At 50.6% G+C, this 16,860-nt stretch overlaps 1 protein-coding gene across 1 annotated transcript in view; it reads left to right on the top strand.

Annotated features, from left to right (window-relative positions):
• The window catches only part of SCTR (secretin receptor), a 76,662-nt gene that overhangs the window by 25,158 nt on the left and 34,644 nt on the right, over positions 1–16,860 (top strand). Inside the window, exon 3 of the mRNA XM_033111818.1 lies at positions 13,935–14,042. Coding sequence (XP_032967709.1) covers positions 13,935–14,042 — 108 coding nt within the window. The remainder of the gene's footprint in view (positions 1–13,934; positions 14,043–16,860) is intronic.

Below are 16,860 nucleotides of genomic sequence, written 5' to 3'. Positions count from 1 at the left end.
TGGTTAGCTCAGTTGGTTAGAGCACGGTGCTCTTAACACCAAGGTTGCTGGTTCGATCCCCTTGTGGGCCACTGTGAGCTGCGCCCTCCACAACTAGATTGACACAACTACTTGGTTTGGAGCTGCTAAGTCCTGGAAAAACACACTTAAATAAATAAAAGTTTAAAAAAACAAAACAAACAAGAAAAAACAACCTGTGCAGTAAGTTACCATTATCCCCATTTCACAGATGAGGAAATCGAGGCTCTGCGAGGCTTAAGATGATCCAGGGCTGAAACAGGACTCTCAGCCCAAATCTTTTAACTCCAAATCCTGAAAATTTTCTAATTTGCAATCTAGGCTAAGCTATGAATGACTGATGGCTTCACCCTCCCAAGAACGGATTTGCATTAGAAATAAAAGAGAGGAGACTGTTGAAGCCAACTGATCTTTAATTAGTGTGAGAGTTGGCAGGAAACTAAGAGCTTCAGGCCAGGTGAGGAAGAGTTCTTGGAATGGGTGGGGGGATTCTGCAGGGCGGGGTACAGTGTGTACAGTTCCTAGAAGTGGAAGGGCTCAGCATACAGTGCTCAGAAGCTCACCACAAGCTGGCCTCCCGGAGGGTAATGTGCTTCCGAGGAAGCAGCCTCAGTCTCAGGTTTGAGGGTCCTTTATCTCATCCAGTGCAGCTTCCATTCAACGTCTCAGGCATTTCTCTGCCTCCTAATTCCATAATGCTCTCTGCTTGAATACTTTCAGTGGTGGGGATCTCACTACTTCCAAGGCAGTTCATCCCATGAAATGGCTTGTGCTTCTTGGTTTAAAGAGTAACATACCAGGTGCTCTAGCTGTTCCTCCTGTACTGTGCTTTTACGTGCCTTTGCCTCCCTGGAACTTCAGTTCCTCCAACCCCACCCCGACCACTTCTGTGTGTGGTCCAGCCATCACAAGGAGGGCAACATCTTTCCTGACCTAAACACTATAGGTCAGGCCATTAGCAAAGCCAAGGAAACCTCACCAGGTTGCCCCATGGATGGCCTAGGCCCTGGGGCTGAGAAAGGCAAGAGGTGACATGAGGCTAAGGATCAGGTTCCATGCAGGAACTTCTCCTGAACTGCCTTGGGGTCTTGGGGAGCAGAAAGCGTGAATGGACGTGAGCAAGGTCATGGAGGCTCCAGGGAGAGGGCAATGGCAGCTCCAGGCCGGAGGAAAGCGTTAACATCGATAAAAGCAGAAGCTGGAGGAAGACAGGGGTTCGAGGCAGGAGGAGCTTGGATTCCCTGGTGATTTCCATTAGCAGGCGTGGTGAGCACCGGGGGCGTGGAAGGGGTGTGAGGGGGTGGAAGACCACTGCCCAACCCAGCACGGCCCTGGGGGGCTTGGCTTGATGTTGGCCCCACGTGCCTGCAGCCTGACACATTGCTCCCGAAATAGTCCCAGGTTATCGGCAGGCCATCTGAGCTCATTTATAAATAAATCAAGGACTGCAGGATGGATGCTTCTCTCTGGGTGAACGCAGGGCAGACCTGCAGTGAGCAGAGGGCTGGCAGGCCTTTGGCCGGGCACCGGGCTGCGTGGAGGATTTAGAGATTGCCAAGGCACCATCCTGCCCTCCCAGATCGCCTTTCCCTTACTCCAGCCCCCTCCCCACTGCTAGATCTGCCTCTGGGGCCACCTCTCTATCCCAGGGTAGTGGCCGACAGAGGGAACTAATGTTACTGAGTGTTTGCTTTAGGCCTTGCCCAGGGTATGAAAGAACCCAATCTTTGTCCACAAACTCCAGTAGGCACAGATAGAACTTTCTCCATTTTTCTATCATTTAAATTCTGACTGCATTCTCCTGGGATGGCAGAAACCTAAGCCTTGGTATTTTCTGGACCTTCCCCACAACTTGCCCAGGGTTTCAGAAATTCACATGGTACCATCATGTCTGAGGGAGCTCAACTGGTCTTGACCTTTGCCCCAGAGAGTGGTAGCTGACAGACCTTGTTTCAGGCCACTGGGCCCCTTCGGTGCTTCGCTGGAGGCATGGGCTCTGCCAGGCTGTCTGTGTCCTGCCCATGTAGACGTGACCGCATAGCGGTCTCTCCTCTGGCTATCCCACCATCCGGGCTGGCAGGCAGCAGGGCACTAGTGCCTCTTTCTGGAACCCTCTGTATCCTGCTCATCACTTCCCCTCCCTGTCTCCCCAGTCTGAAGGAAATCTTGCTCCTTTTCTGTTCTCTCCCAAGCATTTTGATTACACCAGAATTTCTCTTCATCCCGCCAGAGGCCTTTGGAATAGCCAGCCAGGAAGATGATAGGTTTTCCTTTCCTCCTTGGAGACTGTGAGCCAGTAATCTGAGGAAGAAGGACAGAGAAAGGGCAAAAAACACCAGGAGGAAAAAAACAAACAAAGATTAATAGATCAGAAAATACTTCACTGCACATACAAATCCTTTAACTCTCACTAAAATCCTGTGGGTAACACTATGCCCATTTTATAGATGAGGAAACTAAGGCTCATAGAGGTAAGTGGCAGGCTAAAGGTAGATATGGGTCCAAAGCTTACCCTACATTCAGCACATGACCTGCCTTAAGCCAGTTTCCCATGCTGTCCACTCAGGCCAGGGCACTCGGTAGGCCCCCTGCTCTCCCCAGATGACGTTTGTGGTCCAGTGTTGTCTTTTCTTGTTTCTCCACTTAAACTTCCCCAGCCTTCCATCCCATCCCCTCCAGCCAGGCAGTCAGTGGCATCAGGTGACCGTCAGAGATGGTGGAAGGGCGGGAGGCAGGCCCCTCACCTGTCCTGGGCCCTGCTCGCCCACGCAGCAGCTAATTTATGCTTTTTCAGCCCTGCCTGTCCAGAGGCTCAGTAGCAGTGGCACTGTTTACAAAGTGCCCCCATTCCTTATCTCCTTGGATGGCCCTCACCCCCAATCAGGCTGCGATCTTTGCAGCTCAGGACCTAAAACTTATCAGGATCCCACAGGGACCTGAGTCCTGAGCTTTGTCCCTTCCCTTCCAGAGCTCCTGGGGAGAGGCCAGGCCAGGCCAGGATGTCCTGTCTCTCTCCCCCAACTCAGAGCAGGGACCTAATGGGGAGTGAGGTCTGAGGTCCTCCCCTCACACCCTGGAGCAAAAGAGGTCCCTGACAGCAACCAGGAGGCTGCACGGACCACCCTGCTCCCCGGCCGTAGGCCCTGCAGCCCAGCTGTGGCCACGCACCACCTGTACTGGGATTTCCTTAATAATTTTTCCTTTAAAACAATTGACTTTTTTTCATCATGCTGTACATTAGCTCTTAGACTTATTCATTGTACATAACTGCAACTTTGTCCTCTTTGTCCCCCATATCTCCACGTCCCCCTCCCCAGCCCCTGGTAACCACCATTCTGTTCTCTGCTTCTATGCGTTTGTTTTGGGTTCCACAGGTGAGTGAGATCGTGCGGTATTTGTCTTTCTGTGCCTGGCTGATCATTTAGCATAATGTCTTCCAGGTTCGTTCATGTCGGCACAAATGGCGGGATTGCCTTCTTTTCGAAGGCTGAATAATATCTTATTCTCATTTTCTTTGTCCGTTCATCCTTCAGGGGACATTTAGGTTGTTCCCATATCTTGGCTATTGTAAATAATGCTACAGTGAACACGGGGGTGCAGCTATCTCTTTAAGATACTGATTTTATTTTCTTTGGGTAAGTACCCAGAAGTAGACTTGTTGGATCATATGAAATCATACTTTTAATTTCTTGAGGAACCTCCAAACTGATTTCCATAGTGGCTGCACCAGCTTACATTCCCACCAACAGCGCATAAAGTATCTCTTTCCTCCAATTGACTTTTTTTTTTTTAAACTTAGCATCATCCTAAACAATAGTCATTATAACATCACAAATGTGATATGCTAGTTGTATAACTTTCTAATGCCTATAAAATTCTCTTTAAAATTGGGTCACTATTAAAATTAAAAGTGTTCCACCAGGCATCAGCTAACAGTACACGCCGCCCGGATATGCTCCTTGAACGCTGGGCACCCTGCGTCTGTCCCTAGGCCCTCCATGCCTAGCTGGTGAAGCCGAGACTGGCAGAGGGTGTGGCCATGTCGTGCAGCAATGCTGTGTGGAGCTAGCGTCCAAGTCTGCCGCCACCAAGGGTCAGCCTGGCAAATGGAATCCCAGCTCCACCAGTATCGGCTCTGTCACCCTGCACGTGTCACTTCACCCCTTGGAGCCTGGGTTCCTCATCCCTGCTGTGGGGTCGGACGCTGCCTGACCCCGACAGGCTCACATGTCTGATGCGTGTCCAGAACATGACGGGATGGCCCCTTCCCCAGTTTTTACTCTCTCCAGGGCTGTGATGAAGGGTGTGGCAGTGAACCAGTCGGCAGGGGAACCCCACTTATCATGACGGGAGTCTGCTCTCCTCTCTCCCTCACCTCTCACCACCAGCCACTCCTACCCTACCTTCTGCCAGCACCAGGCCAGTGTCCCTGTGGGCCCAGCCTGACATGACTCAGGTCAGGAAGCCTGCCACATGCCCTGGCACCCTCCTCATCTGTCTGGCCAGCTGGACACGGGTTGTCCAGCCCCATGGACTGGAGCTATGGGCCAGTCCCAGCCCTGAATCCATTTCTCCACAGTTGGTAAGGACCCCCACTGCTCCAAAACAAGAGACGCGGCTGAGCTGGGAGAGAGGCTGCCACAGAGATCTCTGCAGGAGAGAGAACACAGGGCCTGCCTCATCCTCCAGGCTCCAGATGCTAGACCAGCTCTGAGTGGAGACACAGTGGGTCATCTGTGAAAGGCCCTCCCAGGACCATGTCACCATCCCAAGGGCAGCCAGAGAGACCAGTCACCCAGGGGCTGTGAGCTCTAGGACACCCTGCTCAGGCCTAGTGAGCAGTGTCCACAGCTGGAATCTGGAGGACCAGGCCCCCGGCAGTGGTGGAGCCCTGCCTGGGCACTCTGGGGGAGTTCAAGATAGAGATAAGCTTGAGCCCTCCCCCCACCCCCGCTCTTTCAGGGCTCACTGTGAGACGTGGATGAAGGTTCAGAAATATCCAAGGGGCTTCTCATCCCACATTCCTCAAAGGACACAGACACCTGGTCCTTTTGTCCCATAGGTGCTTTGACAGACCTTGTAGGAGCCACATCCAAACCCCGCCCTCTGTGTCCAATGTCTGTCTCCTCCATTCCTGAGCCCCTCCCTTGCCCAGCGTGGTAGCCTGTCCTGTAATGCCTGGGGCTGCTTCATCTCCAAAGCCCCCAGTCTTCCACCCTGATCTCAGGCCTGACCTTCTCCTGGGGCCCACCCACTTCCTCTCTCCCCCTGTTCCACCTGGAGGCTGATCCTACTGCCAGGGGAGAACTGGTCACACCTGCCTTCACCTTCCCAGCCCTCAGTCCCCTCCCTGCCCCCTCCCTGCTGTCCCAGGCCCACACCCGGCTTCCCCTCCACCTCCTGCCTCTCCCTTGCACCCCTAGCCTGGCTCCAGTAAGGAGGGCTCTAGGAAGCTGGGGTTGGTGTCATCTGAAGACAGGGCAGGTGGGCGGAGCCTGTGAGGTGGCACAAAGCAGCGTGGCTATATAGTCAGTCACTTCCTGGCCTCTGTCTCCTGGCTGTGTGACTCCGGGAACCCACTGGCTGCACTGCTGTGGATTAAATGAGCTGTGTGTAAAGCACGAGTGACGCTGGTAGACACCGCCAGAGCTGGCAAGCAGGGGACTGGCTGGCCAGAACCTTAACATGGCATTTAGAAGTCAAGTGTGCATCAAGGCAAAAGCCCGTGTACAAGGGACATGTGACAGGGAATGGCACGGGAGCCAAAGACTCTGTCATTTGTTTAGTGCCTACACTAGGCCCAGCCTGTTGCAAGCGCAGTCCCCTGGCAGTGGGGAATCACGGGGAATCACGCAGGGTCCTGTTCTCACGGGCTCTGTGCCCAGTGCGGGAAGCCATCTCCACCCAGGCAGCGGGTGGAGCTGCCCGCCTACAGTGACCGCCTTGCCACCCGGAGCTACTGCCTGTCTCCTATCTCAGATTTGCTTCTGGGAGCCAAGGGTGGGTCTGAGCCCCAAGTGGGAGCCCTCGCTGCAGGGAGGAGGAAGGTACAGCATGGAGATTCTCAAAGCAACGCCTAATGACCACAGACTCCAGGGAGTTCTTAAAACGCAGATTCCTGAGTCTTGGATGGACTGGATTAGATCTCTTGGGTTGGGGCCCAGAGATCTGCATGGTTAGCTTGCTCCCATGTGATTCTGATGTATGCTGGGGGATCAGAACCTCTAAAGGGGGACAGGTCCCCAGGGAACTTCACTTAGAGGAGACACAGGTGTCAGAAGGATAGTAAGGCTTTGAGCCTGGTTGTATTCACGCCAGAACAGACTCTTGCTCTTTCCAAAACTGGGAATTTGCCCTCTGGGTAATCCAACAACCCCTTCCGACCACACCCACTGCCTAGTCCCTGGTGCTAAAAATTGCCCTGCATTTCAGAGGACCCAGCCTGGCCCAGCCTCCTGATGCCAGGATGGAACAGGAAAGGGCCTGGAGAGGATGGTCAGGTGGGAGCTGCCTTTCACTTGCAGCCACTGTGTGGGGCTTGGTCTCTTCCTCTTGACAATTTTAGGAGGAAAGCATTTGTTTCCCCCGGAAGAGAAGAAGAAATGGGCTAGGGCAGCTGCGGGGTGATGAGGCGGATGGGAACCTGCGGCCGACCAGCAGCCACGAATCAACGCGGATCCTGAAAGGGGGAGTGGGAATGAAAAGACACTCACAATGATGATGATGCGGCCGGTCTCCAGTGATACTGAAGCACCTCTTTATTGAAAACTTCCACTTATATACCCTATGCATACGTGCAGCATCTATAGTTCAATGCTTACAGGAATGCGTGACATCACAAACAGTTAATCTTTACCCCAAATACAAAGTACAAGTTTCAAGCAAGCCCGAAACCCACTATCTTAAGGCAGAAGCTATCCATTATTCTGATAACCATCAGTGGTCAGCGACTGAGAGACTGACCATCCTCCCTGCATGCCTAGGCGGCTAGCACATAGCCCCCAGGTCCAGGCAGAAACAATGCCTCAGGAGCAGAAACAGATTAATTATAAACAGAGCCTGGCCGAACCAGTCTCCAAGGCTCCAAAGAGCTCAGGCCTTTGCGGCTCCCCACATCTCCCCCTTTTTTATTTATTAGAAGGCATGAGCCATAAGAGGCAGGGTGACGGCACCTGGCTTAGGCGTCCTAGAATATCCTTAACAACTTGCCCGTCTCTGGTACTTGTATAGAAAAATACAAGCCCTGTCTTAGGTGTTGAAAGGTTTCTTAGGACTTGCCCGTCTTTGGTTGTTCCGTCCCACTCAGGCGGGGGGGAGATGGGCCCACGGCCTTGATTTGAGCTTTAATTGATACACATCGGCATGTATATCCATCATTCTATTAATAAAAGCTCGAATGATCAGAGGGAGTAAGCACAAAATTATACAGACACATATGCCCAAGGCAAGAAACACCAAAACAATGTGTACTAAATCAGGCATAACTGGCAGAGAAGGCAAGACGCTCTTCAAAGCGTTAACAAAGTCAGAGGCAGCCTGAGCAGCATCAAATTTTAAGGGCTCAGCTTCTCTCATATTTTTAATCTCATCATGAAGCTGAAGCATATCAAGGGACACATCAGCATTATGCCAAATTCCCTGAAGGTGTAAACGAATCCGATTCCAATCATACTGACTATTATTATACCTTTTAGAAGTAACACATATCCAATGATATTCTGAATGACATTCTAAATAAGATTTAACTTTTATACTTTGAATCACATCTCCCATATACTGAACTCCTACAAAATGTACATTAATATTTCCAATCAAAAGTGTATAAGGGGAAGGAACACAAGCAGATACATTAACAGATTTCTTAGACCAGTCTCTAGTCCCGTCTTGTAAATCAGTCACCTGACTGCAGGGAGTGCCTGATTTACAAAACTTTCCAAATGTTGTTTCATGTGTCCATCAGAAGGCAATCCTAGGGCGTGAGTGTCACTGACATAATCTGGAATCTCAGGACCATCCCATACAGCAGGGTGGAGGATTGGTGGATCAGGAACATAGGCCCAATACGTCTGGTCTTCTTCTGTATTGCTGAGGGTCATCAATGTCATCAGCAGGTAGAGGGTCCACCTGTCGCACCAATCGTTCTGGCAGCCACCGAGGACTATCTGCATCCTGTGGAAAAACACAAACATGCCCTCGGCCCCATATGAGGACTCGGTCTGGGCCTTGCCATGATCCAGTAAGTGGATCCTTCTTTCTGACCAAAGCCTCAGGGACGGCAGAAGGATGCCAGAAACGTTCAGCTGCACTCTTAACATAGGCATCCAAAGTCAAAAAATTTTGAATAAAAAGACAAGTAATTATGGGGCGTTAGGGGATATAACTCCCCCTTTTTTATTTTTTGTAAAATGACTTTTAATGTGCCATGAGTACGTTCAACAATCCCTTGCCCCTGGGGATTGTAAGGAATGCCAGTAACATGATTAATTAAAAATTGTTGACAAAATAAAGCAAATTTTTTACTGGTGTAGCCGGAGCCATTATCTGTTTTAAGTTTTTTAGGAGTGGCAGAAGGGTGTGGTAACCCTGGCTGGAGGGCACCCATAACTTCCATAGTTTTATTTACTTTTTTCAAGTACTGTAACAATCTCTATTTTCCTGATTTCTTCTTGATTACAAAAATAGGCGAATTTCAGGGTGAATTAGATTGAATCACATGGCCTTTTTTAAGCTGCTCCTGTACAAGCGCTTGAGCGGCTAATATTTTTTCTTGAGTTAGGGGCCATTGATCTATCCACACAGGCGTATCAGATTTTCAAATTATAGCCTCTGCTGTCCTTTGGTGGAGTACAGGTAAATCTATGACCCCCGGGGAAAATATCCTAAACCTGTTTTTTGTAAATTAGGATTAGGTGATATGGGTTTTTGTCGTCCCTGTCCTTCAATTCCTAAGCCCTGTCCTGGGAGGAGCCCTTGATCAAACATTTGTTGAGTTACTTGGGTGTTTGGGCTAAAGAGATAAACTCCCATATCACTCATAATATCTCGTCCCCAGAGATTGACTGGGAGGCCAGGGATAATATACGGTTGGAAAGTTCCCTGATGACCTTCCTGATCTTGCCAGGACAGAAGATCACTGCTTTGAAGAGGAGATTGAGATTGGCCTATACCTTGTAAGCTTGTGTTAGTATAGAGTGCCGGCCACTTAGAGGGCCAATGTTCAGCAGATATGCAGGACACATCAGCTCCAGTATCTAAAATTCCTTGAAAACTTTTTCCATTTATTTTAAGTAGCAGCACTGGCCGATCTCTCTTTATTTCCTGAATCCAATAAGCATCCGAGGAGCCAAATCCTCGATCTCCTCGTTTCTGATCTTGTCTATTCTTCCCCACCTTAATGCGAGGCAAAATAATTAACTGAGCAATTCGGGTTCCAGCAGGTATGGCAGAAATATTTAAAGGAGAATGGACCATGATTTTAATTTCTCCTGTAAAATCCTCATCAATAACTCCTGGGGAAACATGGATACCTTTCATAGTAGAGCTACTTCGTCCTAACAGTAACCCTACAGTTTTATAAGGCAAGGGGCCAAATATCCCTGTGGGAAGGGCCTGCATGCCCATCTCAGGAGTTAATATGATGTCGGAGGTGGAACACAAGTCCAATCCTGCGCTGCCTGAGGTGGCCCTGAATAAGTCTGTGATGTATTTTCTTTCAGGGACGGATTTCCCGTCTGCCCTGTCACCATGGTTTGAGTTTGCAGTGCCCCATAACATTGTTGAGTCGGGGCCTGGGGCTGGCCCCTCACCCAGTTTCCCTGGATCGGCTTTCCATCTTTATCTGTTCTGGACTTGCATTCATTAGACCAATGCTTTCCTCGCCTACACTTAGGACATATGCCAGGAAGCTTTTTTGCAGAAGCCGCGGTCGGAACCGAAGGATTTTCGGCTTCTGTTTTACGTGGACATTGAGTAGCTCGATGTCCCATTTTTCCACAATTAAAACAAGCTCCAGCACGACCATTTGTATGGAGCTTTGCCTGTTGAAGCAGTACTTCATGAATACTCTTTCCTTGCAAGGCAGCAGCCAAGGCCACCCCCTGAGAGAAGGAGGGGCCGACATCGGCACATGAACGGATAAAATCAGAAATAGTGCCTTTTTTCTTAATGGGTCTGATAATCGCTTGACAGGCAGAATTTGCATTCTCACAGGCAAGCTGTTTTATGAAAGCCTGCGTGGCTACAGACGCTCCAAAGGTCCGTCCCGCAGCAACAGTAAGGCGAGACACAAAATCTTGAAAAGATTCATCAGCTCCCTGTCTTATCTGAGTAACCTGTTCTTCTTTGCTATTCTTATCAGGCAACATTCGCCAAGCATTTTTGGCTGCTGAGGCAATTTGATCATAAACACGAGGTGCAAAATTCCATTGATTTCTAGCATCCTCATATTCGGGTCCCTCTCCTGCAAGCATTTCAAAAGTGATTGGAATATTTCTCATCTCATTTTCATTGGCTCTAATCTTACAATTCTCATAGAATTCTGATTTCCATATAAGAAAGTCACCTCCGGACAGGCAAGCATAAGCAATTTTCTTCCAGTCCTCTGGAGGAGTAGCCTCACTGGACAAAGCATCTAAAATTGCCATGGTAAAAGGAGCTATAGGGCCATACTGAGCACAGGCCTCTTTTAATTCCTTTACTTGTTTCCACTGAAAAGGTCTCCATTCCCTAACTTGATTTCCTGCCTGATCCGTTCTCTCAAAGAGAGGATAAACGCCAAAACGTTCTGTAGATTCTCCTTGCTTGTGAGCTTCCTCACAAGCTAGCTGAAGCGGAGAACGTACAAGGGAATCTGACCCTGGCTTAACGTATCCTGGCGGGGGTTTTGTTAGCATATCCCAGACCGGCGGCTGCGGTGGTGGCAGCGGAGGGTCCCACATACGAGGTCCCTCTGGAGGTGGTACAGTGGGGTTAATTACAGGGGATTCACCACCCCCTGGATTTCCTGGATCTCTATAAGGAATCTGGGGAGGCCTGGGACAATTTTCCCCCTCCCTAGTAATCTTGAGTTCTACTAATTGTCCTTGAAGCATCTTTATTTGCTCTGTAAGCGTAAAGATAGGATCTACAAACCGCCTGCTTTCTTGAGCTGCAGCCATTACGGAATATTTTTTTCTGTCATATTTAGCTGCAGCTTCTTCTAAATCTTTCTGATCTTGAGGGCCTAAATTTTTCCATTGATCATCTGGAGGTCCCTGGCTAGCAGGTTCTTTATTATGCATAGGAGCTTCCTCGGCACAGTCAACCCCCTCCCTTTCTCCCAGCTCTTTATTATGCTTAGCAAGTCCCTCTGCATACCTGACTTTCTCCCCCTCCTCCTTCTCCTCCGGAGAGGCGGCAGATGGAAGAATTTTTTCATTTTTAGCCTGTTTTACTTTTTTTAGTCTAGAACTCTCACTTTTAAGATTTAAACAGTCTCTTATCAAAGTCCATAACCCGAATGTTTTTATAGGGACCCGCTGAGGTCCTTGGGCAATATAATAGTCCTGTAATTGTTCTCCAACCTTTTTCCCAGTTTCCAAGCTGACGGTACCTTTATTTGGAAACTTAGGGCAAACTTCCTTTACAAATTCTAAAAATTTATCTAATTGCTCTTTGCTCACCCTGCTGCCACGGGCGGCAAGAACTTTTTTGAGGCCTCTAACATACAGGTCCTTGCTGCTGGCGTGACCCATTTTCTTAAGTTTTCTAACACACAGGTCCTTGCTGATAGCGTGACCTATTTCTCTTTTCCCTGACTCGGCCCTTCTTTCACACAAATAAATAGCCCAAACAAGCTCCGTAACACGAGGTCGTGGAGCTATCACTCACTCACACACTCATTCGACCGAGGGGACAGTGTCCTACTCACCGTAGCTCCGTTTAGCTCGTGAACCGAGCCGGTACCAATCCGTACGGTGTTCCTCACTGAATCCCCCGTGTTCAGGCCCCACGTTGGGCGCCAATTGCGGCCGACCAGCAGCCACGAATCAACGCGGATCCTGAAAGGGGGAGTGGGAATGAAAAGACACTCACAATGATGATGATGCGGCCGGTCTCCAGTGATACTGAAGCACCTCTTTATTGAAAACTTCCACTTATATACCCTATGCATACGTGCAGCATCTATAGTTCAATGCTTACAGGAATGCGTGACATCACAAACAGTTAATCTTTACCCCAAATACAAAGTACAAGTTTCAAGCAAGCCCGAAACCCACTATCTTAAGGCAGAAGCTATCCATTATTCTGATAACCATCAGTGGTCAGCGACTGAGAGACTGACCATCCTCCCTGCATGCCTAGGCGGCTAGCACATAGCCCCCAGGTCCAGGCAGAAACAATGCCTCAGGAGCAGAAACAGATTAATTATAAACAGAGCCTGGCCGAACCAGTCTCCAAGGCTCCAAAGAGCTCAGGCCTTTGCGGCTCCCCACAGGAACCCAGGTCTGTGGGACTCTAGAGTCTTGGTGTTTTCGGAAGGTCATGGGCTCTGTGGTGGTGATGGTGGTGGGGGGGGTCTGTGCTCTGTTCCCCAAACTGGATGAGGGGTGACTGCTCACCTCCTGAGTGTCATCTCAGCTCTACTTCTGCCCCTCTCCAAACCTGTCCACAGTGATGTCCTCCCACATGGCATGGGTCTCCAGAAGCCTGGGTTTCCCTGGGTTTCTTCACCTGGGATCAACTTTGGGAGAATTGGTGGCTGGTTATGTTAAATGATAATTTTTTAAAGGGAGTGTAATCATGCTTGTGAACAGGAATCATTTGCCCTGCTAACAGTTACCTACAGCTTACAGCTCAAAGACAATGAACGTCCCCAAAGACAAAAGTCAGGCGACCCTAGAATCCAATTACCCAGAAGGCTGGTCTTAGCGCCTCGTTTTGCACTGAGGACGCCAGTCATCTTTTTGATTCATTTCAAAGTCTTTCAGTTACCAGAAGGGAGCCACAAGTATGGGTCTGAGCTTTCTAGCAGCCAAATCAAAGAGGAATCAGCCTCAAGAGTCAGTGTCTCTAAGGAAGGATATGTCGTAGGTGTTCATCATAGATTCAGGTTCTCATTGCATTGAGACCAGATTCTTCTTCCGGGAGGGGCCTCGTAAAGGGAACCCAGTGAGCTGGCAAGCAGTGTCTTCCACAGTTTTCCTACTAAAGATGCAGTGTCCACTCTGGTGTGGCTGCTTCCAAAGGCCAGGACAGTGGCTCACAAAGTGTGGTTCCAGGCCAGCAGCGTCAGCCTCCCCTGGGAACTTGTTAGCAATGCAACTTCCCAGGCTCCACTGGGACTGTAGGGGTGGGGTCCAGCTATCTGTGCTTCAACAAGCCTTCTGGATGATTCTGATGCAGAATGAAGTTTGAGAATCATGATACAAGGGCTGTGAACCTTGCCATTGCGTTAGAATTACCTGGAAGGCTTTAGCACAGGATCATGCCTGGGCCCCACCCAAGACCAATTAAATCAGGATCCCCGGGTGTAGGGCTCAGCTAGGTATGTTTTTATACCTAAAACATGGTTATACTGTCCAGCCAGGATGGAGGCCCACTGTCGTCGTCATTCCATGCGAGCTGAGGGCAAGATGTGTTCCATCCTCTGCTCTAGAAAAATCCAGACTTGTGCTTGTGAAGCTTATGAGATACTGTGTCTCCCTCCTTCCTTCCCTCCCTTCCTCCCTCCCTTCAATACTGAGCACTTATGTATAGATGGCAGAGTCTAAGGCTCCAAGACAAAAAGGCACATTAGACACCACTGGTTCCTGACCTCAGAGTCAGTACCTAATGGGAACTCCTGGCAGACAAGCGTGTTAGGGACCGTGACCGGTGGTGGGGCGGCCCTTGGCCCACGCTCCATCCCAGTCTGATACTGTTGCTGTCCTTGGCAGGCTGCGCGGGGCTGTGGGACAACATGAGCTGCTGGCCCTCTTCTGCTCTGGGACAGACTGTGGAAGTGGAGTGCCCGCGATTCTTCTGGATGCTCACAGGCAGAAACGGTAACCACCCAGCCCAGGGCTCTGGCTGACAGGTTGCGCGGTGGCCTCTGGAGGGAGCCTCGGCCTGGAGCCATCAGTCCAGGGAAACTTCCCTGAGGACAAGTAGTGAGGGGAGTGGTGAGGGTGGGCGTCCTCGTTAGGATTGAAACCCTGCTTGGGGGGTGTGGAGTGGGCTGTTTTTAGGGCCCCAAGGAAGGGACAGGAGGCAATGTACTGGGGAAGTGACAAAGGAGACTGGGCGTGCTGCTCTCTGCCCCACACCCCCACTTAGGGGTTCCCGTCCTTCCTTCCATATTTCTGCCCCCTTTGCAACCAGAGCCCTTACTCCAGCCCCTCTGTCTGGGTCCCACCCTGGCACAACCTGGCCTCCAGAACACTTACTTCACCTGTGCCCATTCGGCCAGGCCCTGCGGATAAGCTGTGCCCTCCCCGGAAGTCCCCAGTCTCCTGGGGGATCTCTTGTCTGAGAAAAGCTACAGTTTACAAGAACTTTCTTAAGTGCAGGCAGGGAAGTGAGGAGGCGTCTCAGACAGGGGATAGTCAGGGCTAAAGCTCCATTACATGCCACGCATTTAGTCATCAAAAAGCCCCTGCAAATCACAGACGGTTCCCACCGCACTTGACCTAGTAAATAGTAAACATAACAGGGATTCAGAGGGGTTTAGCAGTTTGCCTAAAGTTCACAGCTACAAGATGGAGAAAACAGGACTCAAACCCAGAGCTCTCTAACTTCAAAGCTGGTGCTCTGTCTCCTAGGCCCTGGTCAAGATTGGCCTACAGCCCCACAACGGGAGTGACCCTGGGTGGAGGCAAGGTGGTATCATGGCCTTTGGCCCCTTGCCCTTCGTGGGGTCATTTAAAATCTAAAGCCTGGCCTGGCTCCGCTATCCCTCTCCCCTCATTCATGTCGGGCAGGAAAACTGCCCGATGAGGCCCTTAACAAAAATGAACCAAAAAAGGTGACTTAACATTAAAACCCAAAGTCAGGAAACTACGATCAGCACAGCACCGAGACTGCGCAGGAGGCGAGAGGAGGATAAATTCTTTACACCATGATTCTCTAGTACAGGTGGGCATGCGTACGTGTGCGTGGAAGCACACACACACACACACACACAGATTTGGGGAGCACACTCCTGTGGCTCACTGTCACTCTCAGCCTCACTTGACGCCTCGATACAGGAATTGGAGGGGGCCAGGGAGTCTGGTATGAATCCCACCTCTCCCTTTATGGCTTGGGCAATGCTAGCTGCTGAAACAGACAGATCCCCCAAATCTCGAAGCCTTCATCCAGGGCCTGCCTGCCGAGGGTCCAAAACAGGCATTCCTGACGAGCAGGAAGCTCCTCTCTCTGGGGTGATTGCGACATCCCGGCACCTCCTTGCTTGTGGTGTCAGCACACAGCTTGCAGGCTGACTGGCAAAGGAAAGGACCCAGAGGATCAGCCAGGGAAGGACCAGGCCTGAAGGTGATGCCACTTCTGCCCTCATTTCCTCTGCCAGAACTCAAGTCATATGGTGACAGCGAACTGGAATGGACATAGGAAAATAGGATTCACTTGGGTGTTAGTCTCTGCCTCTGGGCCCAAGTTACTCAAATTGTCTCTGAGCTTCAATTTTCTCACCTGTAAAATGGGGAGAATAAATAACACCACTCCTGTAAGGCTGTGCTCGGAAATACATTTTAAATATCTTCGTCTCTTCGGTCCCTTCTTGTCCTTCCTCTCTCTGCCCCTTAAACACCCCCACATGCTCACACACGCGAGCAAACTAACCAACAGACTTTATCTCCTGGCATGACCCCTCCGTGTCCGTCTCTGGGATCCGTTGAGCTCCGAACAAAGGAAATTAATCCAGACACTGTTGACCTTAAGTAACTTGCTGGTCAGGTGCAGGCCCAGGGCCAGACCCTGGCTGACTCTCCATGCGGTGCTCCTCCTCGGCTAGCCCAGATCTCCTGTTGGAGGGACTAGAAGCTCGCCCCCTTCCCAGTCCTCCCTTCACAGTTTTCCCAGAGCCGCAGTGGCTCTGCTTCCCCTGCCACCATCCCGCCTGCCAGTCTGCAGAGCTGTGTTCATGGCCACATCCCTCCCCAATCAATTGCTTGAACCTCTGCCTGCCTCACTAAGTAGAAGCCCACTGTCTCCTTCTTGAGACTCCCCAACTCTTTATTGCTCAAGACCCAGCGGGGGTCACCCAGGGGTGCAGTGCCAGGGCTGCAGGCTGTCTGGAAGGAAAACTGGGGTCCTACTCCTACCTCTGCTGCAGCTTCTTCTTGCTGCCACATGGTGTCGCTGCGGGGCCGCAGGACCCTCCCCGGTGTCCTTCACTGAGGCTCTACCAGCCCGGCGCTATTGCACAGGCCACCAGGGGAAGGGGTGGGGATCATGTCGCCCTGGGGAGCACTCTGCTCATACCTAACCCCAGGCCCAGGGCACTGGCAGGCCCAGGGGCATAGGTCAGGACCACCAGCTCCCACCAAGAGCCATCCTCCCACCAGTACCTTCTTCCCCATAGAAATGCCTGAGGTCTGGTTAGATCCCAGCCCTTTTGTCTTCTCTCAGGAGTAAGGCTTCCCTCGGTGGTGTCTCCCAGGATTCCAGGGCTCCCCACCCCAACCGAGGGAGGACAACCTGGCGTTCTGGTGCCTTCCTTTAGAAAGAAGGATATACTAGTAAATTACTTCTGTCTCAGAGCGTCCACTAGATGGGCCCAGACAGGATGGGTGTCCACGTGACTGGAGAAACTGCAAGCTCGATTCTACCCAGATATTTCTCTGTTTGTGTGTGTCAGGGCCTAGAATGTTCCTTCTAGGATGC

The sequence above is a fragment of the Rhinolophus ferrumequinum genome, chromosome 8 (genome assembly GCF_004115265.2).
Source record: "Rhinolophus ferrumequinum isolate MPI-CBG mRhiFer1 chromosome 8, mRhiFer1_v1.p, whole genome shotgun sequence".
NCBI classification, from domain to species: Eukaryota; Metazoa; Chordata; class Mammalia; order Chiroptera; family Rhinolophidae; genus Rhinolophus; species Rhinolophus ferrumequinum.
Note: the sequence above shows the minus strand (reverse complement) of the source record. Positions and strands in the feature narration are given on the sequence as shown.